The sequence below is a fragment of the Mustela putorius genome, unplaced genomic scaffold, assembly GCF_011764305.1.
Source record: "Mustela putorius furo isolate JIRA1106 unplaced genomic scaffold, ASM1176430v1.1 tig00000127_pilon_pilon_pilon, whole genome shotgun sequence".
NCBI lineage: Eukaryota > Metazoa > Chordata > Mammalia > Carnivora > Mustelidae > Mustela > Mustela putorius.
In genome coordinates this window covers 2,981,944-2,995,626 of record NW_025421288.1, presented here as the reverse complement: position 1 = coordinate 2,995,626, position 13,683 = coordinate 2,981,944, and the positions used below count along the sequence as shown (strand labels likewise).

The window sequence follows — 13,683 nt, the reverse complement described above, 5'->3', positions numbered from 1 at the left end:
GTTAGACACCATACTCTGTGCCTTGACTATTGCAGGTTCTTTCTCCCAAAACAATTCCATAGTCAGATAAATTGTTCTTTCTTCTTTCAGAATCACTCTTTCTGTAAGTAGGACTGTGCCTGCATATTTGAGAAAATTTAGCTAGTCAAAATCACGTGGTCTTCCATTAGCAATTTTAGCGTATCAGAAACATGCACATTTTAACACCCCTGGTGTTTTATTTAATGCTCTTTTACTATGATGATGAATTCTCTGTTTTCACCTCTGATAATAGTGGTATTCTCAGCCAGAGTGATGTTGAAGAATGTTGAGTTCCAGCGTGAATTTTTTTTTTAACATGGAGTGGCCATGAACCAGTTACGTAATCTCTTTGTGCTCCAGGTTTACTGTCTGCAAAATTCTCCCTTCAGAAACATTTATTAAGGCAGTATTCTGGGTGATGGGATACAACACTATACACAGTAAGTAAAAATCCTGGCTTATGATATAGGGGTAGTAGGAGAGGAATACAAGTAACAAAGGATACAAGCTAAATATATAAAATGGTGGTTGGGGTGCCTGAGTGGCTCAGTTGGTTAAGAGTCTGACCCTTGAACTCAGCTCATGTCTTGATCTCAGGGTCGTGAGTTCAAGTCCCACATTGGGCTCCACGCTAGGCATGGTGCATATATATATATATATATATATATATATATATATGTGTGTACAAATATATATATTTATTAGCTGGAGAGATACTGTTATTGGAAACAAATGAAGCACAGAAAAGGGCAAGAAGGAGGTAAAATTTTAAATCAGGTGGTAAGGGATATTCTTATTAAGAAAGAAATATCGCATTTGCATTTGAAAAAAGTTTTAATACACATTTGCTTATGAAAAGGAAGTTTCAGGATCAAGAGATGAAAGGGATAATTCTAGGCACTTTGAGACTAATGTGCACAGGGAGAGCTAGGAGTGCATACATTTTTTTTTTTAAGATTTTAAAGATTTATTTATTTTGGAGAGAGAGCAAGCACAAGCAGGGGGAGGAGCAGAGGGAAAGGGGTAAAGAGATAGAGAAGAAGTAGACACTTTGTTGAGCACAGAGCCTGATGTGGGGCTCCATCCCACAACCCTGAGATCATGATCTGAGCTGAAATTAAGAGTTGGATGCTTAAAGGTGCCCCAGGAGGACATGTTATTGAAACAAAGTAAATATGATGAACAATATGATGTTCAACAATACTATGACCAGGAATGAGTTATTGGATTTGTAGAAGTGTTTTACCCAATTTACTGTTTTACCACTCTAGCTTTTATACTGAGATTAGATTCAAGAGAGCTAAGGTCAAGGGGCTGCAGCTGTGCTTCTGAGACTGTGGTCCTTTGGGCCAGTGTGGTGAAAGAGAACGTGCTGAGAGATAGACTCTGGATATATTTTGTTTTTAGGGTCCACATAGGATGCCATTGGAGTGGATGTCAGGAATGTGACATAACAAGGCAATTATGGATTATTCTTACATCTTTGTCTGAAGGAATAGAAAGATTACTTTCCACTATATGAGATTAACATTTGGATATTGCTAGTACCTATCTTGTGAGGATAAATTATGTTAATGTATACGTATATATGCCTCTGAGTATTGTCTAGCACATTATTGATATCATATAGATACTATATTTGTTAATTATTTGGAAGCAGACACAGCTTTTCCTATTTTTTTCATGCTCTAGTCTACTCTTATTTTCTTTATCATATTTGTAATAAATAACATTTTTGTATGGCAAGAAGAATATATCTTAAATTATGTCTGGCCACATCCTATGTACAATATGGTATGCACTAATATAACAATTTCATAGGGTAAACACAAATAGTCTAAATCTTCTATATCATGCATAGATTATATTACATATTTTTAATAACATACACACTTCTTAAATTATATTATAAAGAAGATGTGGTAACCCTACTTTAATTACAATTTATTTTAATTTAATTAGCATCTGTTCAACTTAAGTGCTATCTACAAAATCACAGAATCTCTTAGCCATTTTTGCCAACTCAAACCAACAGGATACATTTCATAATCATAAAAGTATACATCAACAGAAAAACAAGTGAAAACATAGTTTATAGAAAAGAAAAATGAAAAGGCCTATAAATACATTAAATGAAATAGTGAAGATGCAAAATGAATGGCCAACTATAAAAACATATTATTAAGCAATAAATATTTATCATATACTTATTACTAATTACAAACAAAAACAAGTAACAATAACAATAAAGAGTCTAGACCACATGGATACCAAAGCAAAAATGAGTCATGATAATATTAAGTGGAATGATATATGAGAATGGAAATTTTAAAATAAACTAAATGGAGGAAAATAATGCATATTTAAAATTTGAATAGTTTTGTTGACATTTTCAGTTAGTGAAAAACTTTTAAACTTGTAACTTATAAAAGAGAAATTGTACTGTTGCATTTTATTTTAAACCTTTAGAAAGTATTTAGGAAAAATAGTAAACTATAGCTACATTTCAGAAATAAAATTTCTGTATGACTGGTTGAAATGAAAACAAATTACAAGAGTTTAAGCAAAAAAATCAAATTCTTGGAAAATGGAAGAATACACTTTTAACATCTACACAGCAGAAAATGAAAACTAGCTCAGATTATGTAGAGGAAAAAAGGAAAAATAAAGGAAATTTCAGCAGTTTGACTACAGTTAATGGGTTGCTACAAATTCTGAATTCACTATCATTTCCCAGTTTTACAACTCGTCTCTGTTAAAAAGATCAGAACAAATGAGTCAAACATTTAACTCAAAATTTATTTTTAGTGACCGTAGCAAACTTATAAAACTTAGGAGATCATCATCAAGACAGCATGGTACTGGCACAAAAACAGACACATAGATCAATGGAACAGAATAGAGAGCCCAGAAATAGACCCTCAACTCTATGGTCAACTAATCTTCGACAAAGCAGGAAAGAATGTCCAATGGAAAAAAAACAGCCTCTTCAATAAATGGTGCTGGGAAAATTGGACAGCCACATGCAGAAAAATGAAATTGGACCATTTCCTTACACCACACACAAAAATAGACTCAAAATGGATGAAGGACCTCAATGTGAGAAAGGAATCCATCAAAATCCTTGAGGAGAACACAGGCAGCAACCTATTCGACCTCTGCCGCAGCAACATCTTCCTAGGAACAACGCCAAAGACAAGGGAAGCAAGGGCAAAAATGAACTATTGGGATTTCATCAAGATCAAAAGCTTTTGCACAGCAAAGGAAACAGTTAACAAAATCAAAAGACAACTGACAGAATGGGAGAAGATATTTGCAAACGACATATCAGATAAAGGACTAGTGTCCAGAATCTATAAAGAACTTAGCAAACTCAACACCCAAAGAACAAATAATCCAATCAAGAAATGGGCAGAGTGAACAGACAAGCTCTGCAAAGAAGACATCCAGATGGCCACAGACACATGAAAAAGTGCTCCATATCACTCGGCATCAGGGAAATACAAATCAAAACCACAATGAGATATCACCTCACACCAGTCAGAATGGCTAAAATCAACAAGTCAGGAAATGACACATGCTGGCGAGGATGCGGAGAAAGGGGAACCCTCCTACACTGTTGGTGGGAATGCAAGCTGGTGCAGCCATTCTGGAAAACAGCATGGAGGTTCCCCAAAATGTTGAAAATAGAACTGCCCTATGACCCAGCAATCGCACTATTGGATATTTACACTAAAGATACAAACGTAGTGATCCAAAGGGGCACGTGCACCCGAATGTTTATAGCAGCAATGTCCACAATAGCCATACTATGGAAAGAACCTAGATGTCTATCAACAGATGAATGGATCAAGAAGATGTGGTATATATACACAATGGAATACTATGCAGCCATCAAAAGAAATGAAATCTTGCCATTTGCGACAACATGGATGGAACTAGAGCGTATCATGCTTAGTGAAATAAGTCAAGCAGAGAAAGACAACTATCATATGATCTCCCTGATATGAGGAAGTAGTGATGCAACATGGGGGCTTAAGTGGGTAGGAGAAGAATAAATGAAACAAAATGGGATTGGGAGGGAGACAAACCATAAGTGACTCTTAATCCCACAAAACAAACTGAGGGTTGCTGGAGGGAGGGGGTTTGGGAGAAGGGGGTGGGATTATGGACATTGGGGAGGGTATGTGCTTTGGTGAGTGCTGTGAAGTGTGTAAATCTGGTGATTCACAGACCTATACCCCTGGGGATAAAAATATATGTTTATAAAAAATAAAATTAAAAAAAAAAAAACTTAGGAGAAACCTGTAATATAAACACACACACACACATACACACACACACGAAAAAGCAGCTGTTTCCTGAAGTTTATTGACAAGTTACAGAAAGGTAAGTTTTTAAGAAAAATATTTAGCAGATAGCCACCAAAGATATACCACTGCATACAGATTTTTAAATTGATGCATTTACATGTCAGATTCAAAGCCTTTCAAGAGGAGAGTTCTTCATTCTTTTTCCCAAATATTTATACACATTCATCTCATATTTCAGTGACAAAGGCATTATCAAAAGTTAAGCTTGTAAGTGTATACAGAAAGCTGCTGAAAAGCACATAGAAAATGACAGAAATTTTACTTATGTAAGTAATATACGCATATGTGTTCATGACTGTAGATCCAGAGGAACACACACCAAGCTGTAATGACTGCTATGGCGTTTCTATCCCCTTCTTCTTGTTCATGGTGTCCATGGGTAGCATGTTTCCCAACGTTAACAGACACCATTTTAAATTCAAAATTGTGAAGAGTTGAGTTTTTCCTTAGTTGCTTGTCAAATAAATTCGCCAAAAGTAATTTATAAAACACAAGGGAATATTCTCTTTTTTAAAGATTACTTATTTATGCATTTATATATTTATTTATTTTGGGAGTGGGGAGAGCTGAAGGAGAGGGAGAATTTAAAGCAGACTCCGCAGTGAATGTGGAACCCAATGCAGGGCTCCATCCCATGACCCTGAGATCATGACCTGAGCTGAAATCAAGACTGTGTACTTAACCAAATAAGCCACCCAGGTGCCCCACAAGTGATTTTTTTTTTTTTTTAAGAAAAAGCCATTGTGCGTTAAAAATAGTACAGGAAGGGCAATGGGTGGCTCAGTTGGGTAAGTATCTGTCTTCAGCTCAGGTCATGATCTCAGGGTCTTGGGATAGAAACCTGCACTGGGCTTCCTACTCAGCTGGGAGTCTGCTTCTTCCTCTCCCTCTGCCTCTCCTCTGCTTATGTGCTCTCTCTCTCTCTCTCTTTTTCTGTCCATCAAAAAATAAATAAAATCTTTAAAAAAATATTGCAGGAAAGTAAGCCTTCTAATGATACTGACCAGCATCTTTTAGAACTCCCTTGAATGCTTTACATCCATTATATGATTTAATCTTTATAATTAAGTCATTGGCCCTAGACTTATTATTATCTTGTGCAGTTGAGGAAACTGAGGCTGATCCATTAAGGATTATACAGCTGAATGTTAGTAGATTTAAAATCCAAATCCTTGATTCCATAGCAATTTCTGGTAATTGCTGTATTTTTTTCTCCATATAGTAAATGAACTAGCTGAAACAGCTATCATTGTACCCCAAATGGAGCTCTTTTCCATAATAAAATTGCCCTGAAGTTAGACTGTTAATGGGAATTTGTGTGAAATTGTTTAAAAGAAGACAACTATATTGTCTCATTTTGCATATCAGTTGCTCTTAAAAACACATATATTATTTTAAAAAGATTTATTTATTTACTTATTTATTATTATTTATTTATTGAGAGAGGCAGAAGGAGAGGGAGAGAGAGAATTTCAAGCATACTCCACACTGAGCATGGAGCCCAATGAAGGGCTGGATCCCATGACCTTGAGATCATGACCTGAGCCAAAACTACGAGTCTGAGGCTTAGCCCACTGAGCTAGCCAGGTGCCCCCAAACACATATATTTAGATCACAGGTTTAAAACATACCTAATGGCTTTCTATTATAACTTGGAATTTCTAAAGACATCTTCCTGGAAATATCCAAGATCATATTTGGTGAAATAAAGAATGGTTCGATGGAAATACAAACAAATTAAAGGATTCAGTTGGTTTTGGAGACAAAGGAAATACACTATAGAGAGGATGATTCAGGATGAGCTTAAAAGTTTAGCATTGCTTGTTTCAAGTGCCCAGAGCCCTCTCCCTTTTGCATGACTCTAATGAAAGCATTTTTCACTTCTTTGTTCCTAAGGCTATAAATGAGTGGATTCAGCATGGGGATCACAATAGTGTAAAAAACAGAAGCCACTTGATCCTTTCCCAAGGAGTAAGAACTACTTGGCTTTAAATAAGTAAAAATCATAGTGCCGTAAAAGATAGTGACTCCTAGGAGATGAGAGGCACACGTAGAGAAGGCTCTTCGCTTTCCTGATGTGGAAGTAATTTTCAGGATAGTCGACAGAATGGACACATAGGACACAGATATCGTGATAAGAGACACCATTAGGGTGGAGCCAGCGACAATAAATATCATGATTTCTATGTCATTTGTGTCCGTGCAAGACAGGGCTAAAACTGGGGATGTGTCACAGAAAAAGTGATGGATTACATTGGAGTCACAGAAATGCAATCTGCTCATGCAAAGTACGTTAACAAAGGAGTCCGCAAAGCCAATCGAATAGGACGCAAAGACGAGGGAACCACAGAATCTCGTGGACATAACCACTGGGTAGTGCAGAGGATTGCAGATAGCAACATAGCGATCATAGGCCATGGAGGAGAGAAGGAAACATTCTGTGGCCCCCAAGAAAACGAAAAAGTACATCTGGGTGAAGCAGCTCACATAGGAAATATACTTGGTGGAGGTCAGTAAGTTCTCTAAGGTTTTCGGTAGGATGACAGTTGAGTAATTAAGGTCCAGAAATGAGAGGTGACTGAGGAAAAAGTACATGGGGGTGTGCAGCTGGAGATCCAGGCGGATTATCAGTATCATCCCTGCATTGCCCAGCATGGTAACCAGGTATATGAGCAGAAACAGCACGAAGAGGACTCGCTGGACCTCTTCAGAATCTGTCAACCCCAGAAGGATGAAGTCAGGCACCTGTGTGTTATTCTTTCTACCCATAGTGCCAGCTGCTGTGCACTGTGAAGAAATCAAATTTGATACTTAGCAGGAATGACTTCAAAAGGGTTTGTGTTTATAGGAACCACATGCCATATTTATAACTATGTTTCTAGAAACTCGTGATGAGTGGTTTAAAGACCATGACTGAAAAACAATCTTAACTGGATTGCCAACTATAAAAGTAGACATAAATTAACATTTAAATGCAATATAATTAAAGCTACTATATCAAATAATTAAAATGAGACTGATCCAGTTCTAAATACTTATTAATGCATTTAGTTCTTATGAGACTCTTCTTCCATAAGTGTCACTGTTAGCCACAATTTTTAAGACAAGAAAAAGGGCACAGTTTGAGTAACTTATCCAGAGTCAGTGCTACACAGTGTTAGCACTCTGATTCTACCGAGATAGCCTGTCTCCAGAGAGCATGCATATAATACTATATTCCTGCTTACAATAAATTTCAGCAAACCTGGAAAAAAGTTGGGTATACAACAAATGGTGATATAAAAACAAGTTTTAATTATTGTGTCTTTTTTTCAATATTATTTAATGCAAATTACAGATTTCAAATTTAGGGGACTTTAGTAAGATATAGTAAAATTATCGACCACATGTTAGTTTTAATTTTTAAAAGATAAGATATTTTCTTAACCTGATTATTCAAAATTAACTATGTTCTTTATTTATAGACTCTGATTCCATTAACTCTATATTTCTGATTTCACAAATCCTGGCATTATTTGGGGTGAGGTCTAAATGAGAGGTATATGCATACTATTCTGATAATGTTCCCATTAAATTCAATCCTAACTGAAGACCTCTAACTTTGAGAGAAAAATACTTACTGTGAACCAAATTTGGAGGAAAAAAAACCTTTCCAATATTATCTGCTTAGAAGTTTGTCAACCTCAAGTTTTTCCCACAAATCAAATTTGGTAACCATTTGAGTTGAAAATTTCTGTGATATAATACTTCTTTTTTCTGAGATAAGTTCTTTTTAAATTTTAGTGTATTCATTTTCTTTTATTGTGAGACAAAAATTAATCAACCTAGAAATCTTGTTCAGGTGTTGGTCAAATGGAAAATTTGCCAGGAAATTATTTCTAAAAAGAATACCAGGAAGCTAGAGTGAACATAAGCAGAGCAGAGTATGTCTTGCCCTGATAATTCCAGGGCACCTCATATACTGGGGACTGACGATAATCTGATGTATGGTCATCCCTGTGGACCAATTTCCAAGGAAGATTGCTTGGCATGTTTCCAAGAACAAAAGTTCAAGGACTAAATGTGGCTATGTTCGGTTTGAGAAAATAATTGCCTTTTCCCTTAGAAGCCACACAGTGAAAAGCCTGATGGTTTGATTTTCCTTCGTGATGCTCTAAATTTTTGACTGGGGTAGTGAAGAAGCTATTTCAGTTTTTCTTGCTTTCAAATTCATCAATTGCTATCTAAGTTTTATCATTTTATTCCCTCTATTCCTTTTGTAGGGAAGGAAAAACAATCTTTACTTTTCTAGATTCTTGTTTTAGGCATACCTCTTCTCCCATAATGAATTACATAGTAACAAAAGAAAAACAAAAGTTTAATAAGCTGAAAGATTCTTTTTTACATGGGAGATTGCAAGCAGAAAGAGTTAGGTGTCCCCCAAAAAAGAGATAAGACAAAGCTTTCTTAACATGAGAAAAATCATTTTAGGTCCTGGCCATCTTGTGATATATGCCTGACCAGCACTTCTTAACTAAAGCATATTCTTGGGTTATTTTTGCAGAATTTAAACCTCTTTGAGCACTCAAATACTGAACCAATTGGAGCCAGAGAATTGATGACACTAACCTTTGCCTGCTCTCTCCAGACTTTGATCAGCCAGGACCTGGACTCTCTCACCTTAAGATGACTTCCCCAACCCCCTCCCATTCTATGCTGAATTCCCTATTGTGTAAGCCCCTTCCTGAATATGCACACACCTTTAGCTTCAAATATCTCTGGTTTGTTGTTTGAGGAAGCATTGCTTTGGGAAATATTATTATATTTATAGAACCTTAGCAGGGGGAAACAAAAAAAATACACAAAAAATAGTGATAGAACATGTTAGGAAGGGAATGTACTATAAAAAACTAAAATGTGGAACAGCTTAGGGAATGGAGAGTCCTGGTGTAGGGGCATGAGGAAGCAATCAGAAATCGTGTGGGTAAGGTAGGCTTCAATGAAAAATTGGCATTTGAGTGAAGATTTGAAAGAAGGAAGATTTAATCATATTGGTACATGGGAGAACAGTGTTTCAGACAAAAGGAACATCTGTACAAAGGCTCTATGCATTGGATGGACCTTGCAGTTGGAGGAATAGCAAGGACTATGTGGTAAGTATCATTCTGTGCTGGGGGCTGGGGTGACCAGAGAAATGCCAGTGAAGTATCTGTATGCCAATGGTGACAAGCGCTATGGAGAAAAGCAAAGGGAAGAGAGTGCTTGAAGACAGTTGGACTTACTCTCTTAATCTTTTTTTTTTTTTTTTTTCAGGTAGAGGGTCACACTGAAAGAAGTGAAGTAGACCCAAAAATATCTGCAGAAGTGAGGTTCAGACAAATGGAATAGTAAAAATAATGTACTGCAAAATTCATTTCTTCTTCCAGAAGCTGGGGTCCATCTTGTCAGTTCAGATGGAAGAATGAACACAGGAGGGTCTATGAACCCCAAGCATAGGACCAGTCAAGGAACACGTAAGCCTAAGCTCAAAGGATAAGGATGCTTGTCCTTCAAAGGAACCTAGAGGACAAGGAGTGAGCCAGCATTACCCTAGAGATAGAATCATCAGATGTACCTAATGAACTCTCTGATATAAAGAATAAAGAAATATTTTCAGATTCCAAGTCTCTTGAAATGGAAGAGACCTCCAGAGGATACAAGGAAGTGATACCAGGACATTTGCTAGGATGACCTCATGGGTTTCCAGTCAATGCCTTCACCTACTCAGGAGACTGCCCCAGATTTTGCCCTTAAAAATCCTCACTTGCAAGGCATAAGGTGTTCAGGACTTCGGAGAATTAGCTCGCCATTCTCCTTGGTTTTGCCCCTTCAATAAATAGCCTATCTTTCTCTACTGCAAAGGCTTAGTGTCTGTTTTTATTGGTTTAACTGTGCATTAATTGAACAAACTCTCCCTTGGTTTAGTTACATTCCTAATGTTTCACATCATTTTATTTTGGTACTAATTGTGTTAAAAACCACACTGGAGTTTGTACTTTTTTCTCCAAATTTTTATTTAAATTCCAGTTAATGGGACGCCTGGGTGGCTCAGCTGGTTAAGCGGCTGCCTTCGGCTCAGGTCATGATCCCAGCATTCTGGGATCGAGTCCCACATCGGGCTTGTTGCTTGGCGGGGAGCCTGCTTCTCCCTCTGCCTCTACCTGCCACTCTGTCTGCCTGTGCTTGCTCTCTCTCTCTCTCTCTCTCTCTCTGACAAATTATAAAAAAATCAAATATAAATTCCAGTTAGTTAACACACAGTGTAATGTTGTTTTCTGGTGTAGAATTTAGTGAATTTAGTGATTCACCACTTACATACAACACCCAGTACTCATCACAAGTGCCCTCCTTCATCCCCTTCACCTATTTAGCCCATCTCCCACCCACCTCCCCTCCAGTAACCCTCAGTTTGTTCTCTATAGTTAAGAAAAAAAAAAAGAATAATTTTACAATTTTTTGATTTGCTATAAAAGGTATGTTAAATGTGGTAAAATAGAATGCATGGTCAAGGAATACACAGGTTTAACAGGTATATGACAAAGGCACCACAGGTTTAACAGCTTGAAAAAAAAAAAAAAAGAATACTCAGTAATACTCAGCATCTTTATATTGAGCCCTGATGCAGCAAACATATTTTAAATTGAATAATTTTCCAGCGTATTTTTTAAAGAAGAGGATAACTGGCAAATTAAACATACTATGATCACTTCTGGGACATAGTCCTAGAGATTATGGAGTTGGTTTTCTGGATTGGTCAATGGCAAAAGTTCTGGGAGAGTCTAGCAGAAGGAAAGACTGAAGAAAAGACAAAGATACGCACGACCCTTGTGAAAAGATGTATATTACAGAGTCCAGAAAGAAGGTACGAAATGCATCTGGAGGAAAGAATGATGACCAGCAAGAAACATGAAGAACATATTGAAAAACATAAATGGGCATTTAATCATAATTTTGGGCAAATAAAATATATTTCTACTTCTTACAATGAGCAAGAAAAGTGTGTTCTATTTTGCTCTTAGACAGAGATCACTGAGAAAATATTAATAATATAACAAAGCAATTAGATACATAGCTTTATTCATGTTAAACAAATATTAAATCTTGAAATTATTTACAGCAGAATACACATGCAATGTAAGATAAAAATAACATACAATTAGACTATATGTGCTAATATACATAATGTGCAAAAGCTACAAAATCATAAAAAATTGAGCATTGTATTTAGAATGCATGGATGAAAATCTTTGGTGGCAAAAGGAAGAAGGGAAATATAATCAGTTTAAGAGTTCTCAATGATGAAAAATCTTCATAAGGGCCAATCTGAATCTGACACTATGCTTAAAAGGAAAAAAATTCTCACAAAGGCTTAATAAAAGGTGATTTTAATGAGATAGTAGCCTCAGTAGGTCCATATCTAAGCATAGTATGTTTCATAAGTTGTTACTTATAATAGTTTGTAGGGCAAAATGTTGCATTGTAAAATGAAGTTTGCATGAGTAAGCCCTAGTTATATAGATCAGAGAAGAAAATTAAAAATTCCAAAGCAAATATATGTATATACGCACATATAGATCTTTTCACATACATTACCATCAGCCACTTCCAAGACTGAAAACTGATTTTCTTATCTTTCTTCATTTATTTCTTCTTTCTTTTTTTTTCTTTTTTCTTCTTTTCTTTTTCTTTCTTCTTTCTTTCCTTCCTTCCTTCCTTCCTTTCTTTCTTTCTTTCTTTCTTTCTTTTTCTTTCTTTCTTTCTTGGCTTTATATATTTGACAAAGAAAGCGTGAGAGAAGGAACACAAGCAGGGGGAGTGAGAGAGGGAGAAGCAGGCTTTCTGGTGAGTAGGGAGCCCGATGTGGGGCTTGATCCCAGGACCCTTAAAGCTGAGCTGAAGGCAGATGCTTAATGACTGAGCCACACAGGCACCTTGAAAACTGATTTTTTTTTTAATAGGAGGTTTGTTTGTGGTGTATGGTATATGAGGGTACTCCAATTATTTAAAATCATATATATCAAGTATAATTCTGTGTATACTTATTTCCATATCCCAACCATTAAGGGAAAAAATCCTTTGAAAAGAAATATATCTGTTAATTACTATTCCAATATTAACATATAAATGAGAAATGTTTTTGAAAGAATTCTAGAGATAAAAATTTTCAATTAAGCTAATAATTTTTTGAGTGCCAATATGCACCTGACTATCCAGATTCTACTCAAGTAAGATATAAATGGAGAAAGGCAGGGTGTTTCACCTTTATGGATTGATCACTGTACTTCCACCGGCAAACAGACAACAAAGAAAGTATTTACCTCCATATTTTTTCCATGTTACATTTCCTAAATATGGAGAGCACAATTATGAATAAGCAAACTTCTCTGAAAGAGCTTACATTCTTGTTGGACAGAAAAAAATATAGATCACACTCATTTTCTTGTAGAAGTGCTTCATCAAATTTATCTGCCGTTCCTTTCAACATACATTTTAAACTGATTTCCTGTTTCTTGGTTTACTGCTCAGTGATTAATGTATGGTAAAGACAGTACTGAAGGATACATCTTTTCCAGTGGTAACATTTTGTAACAATGGCTGGTGGAGTCCATTAATTGCGATCTCTTTTTAAGGAAAAACAAAATAAAAACCCAGTTTTTCCTTTTAATACTATAGACTTCACCAAGCATCTCTGCCTGATTTGGAACAGCAAGAATCTCTGTAATATACTTCCAAATGCCTTAGGAATTGTCCCATAGCTAGTGCTTTATTTCTACACACACACACACACACACACACACACACACACACACACACAGAGGCACACACTGAAATGCTTACCAAATGTTTGAACTTTGGGAAGCACATTACGTTTTTTTAGAAATTAAACTCTGCTGCATTTGATAAAGACCATACTCCATAAACATCATTTTCTTTGTCAGCAAAACTCACATTTCACAGACAAATGGTCCAAATTTTAACTGTGTGGTAAAACTAATCCACATGATCAGGAGATTTTCTATATCAACCAGTGCCTGTTGTCATGGTGCTTGGTATATATAATCTACATGCTGAAATGAACTCCTAATATACCTGTTTAGTATTCAATATAAACAAATAAAGTAATAATTCACCACCCAAATTTCAAGTCTCTAAGTTATCATTTAGTTTACGTTAAGCCTTTTGAGTTCACACCACGATTTTCCTGACTGTTGGAGCAATTGAGTGCCTGAAGCCATCCAAGTGTGTTTGCATGGTAATGTGCACAGATGTG

The 13,683-nt window shown here is 36.2% G+C and overlaps 1 protein-coding gene across 1 annotated transcript; it reads right to left on the bottom strand.

Annotated features, from left to right (window-relative positions):
- Window positions 1-6,197: 6,197 nt before the first annotated feature.
- On the bottom strand, window positions 6,198-7,163 carry LOC101682707 (olfactory receptor 8H1-like). Its single transcript, XM_004781683.2, has one exon. It carries the CDS (start codon window positions 7,161-7,163, stop codon window positions 6,198-6,200), a length of 966 nt encoding a protein of 321 aa, XP_004781740.1.
- Between the last annotated feature and the right edge of the window lie 6,520 nt (window positions 7,164-13,683).

Coding starts and splice junctions, on each gene's coding strand:
- LOC101682707 (XM_004781683.2), bottom strand. CDS start 7,163: ATGGGTAGAAAGAATAACACACAGGTGCCTGACTTCATCCTTCTGGGG.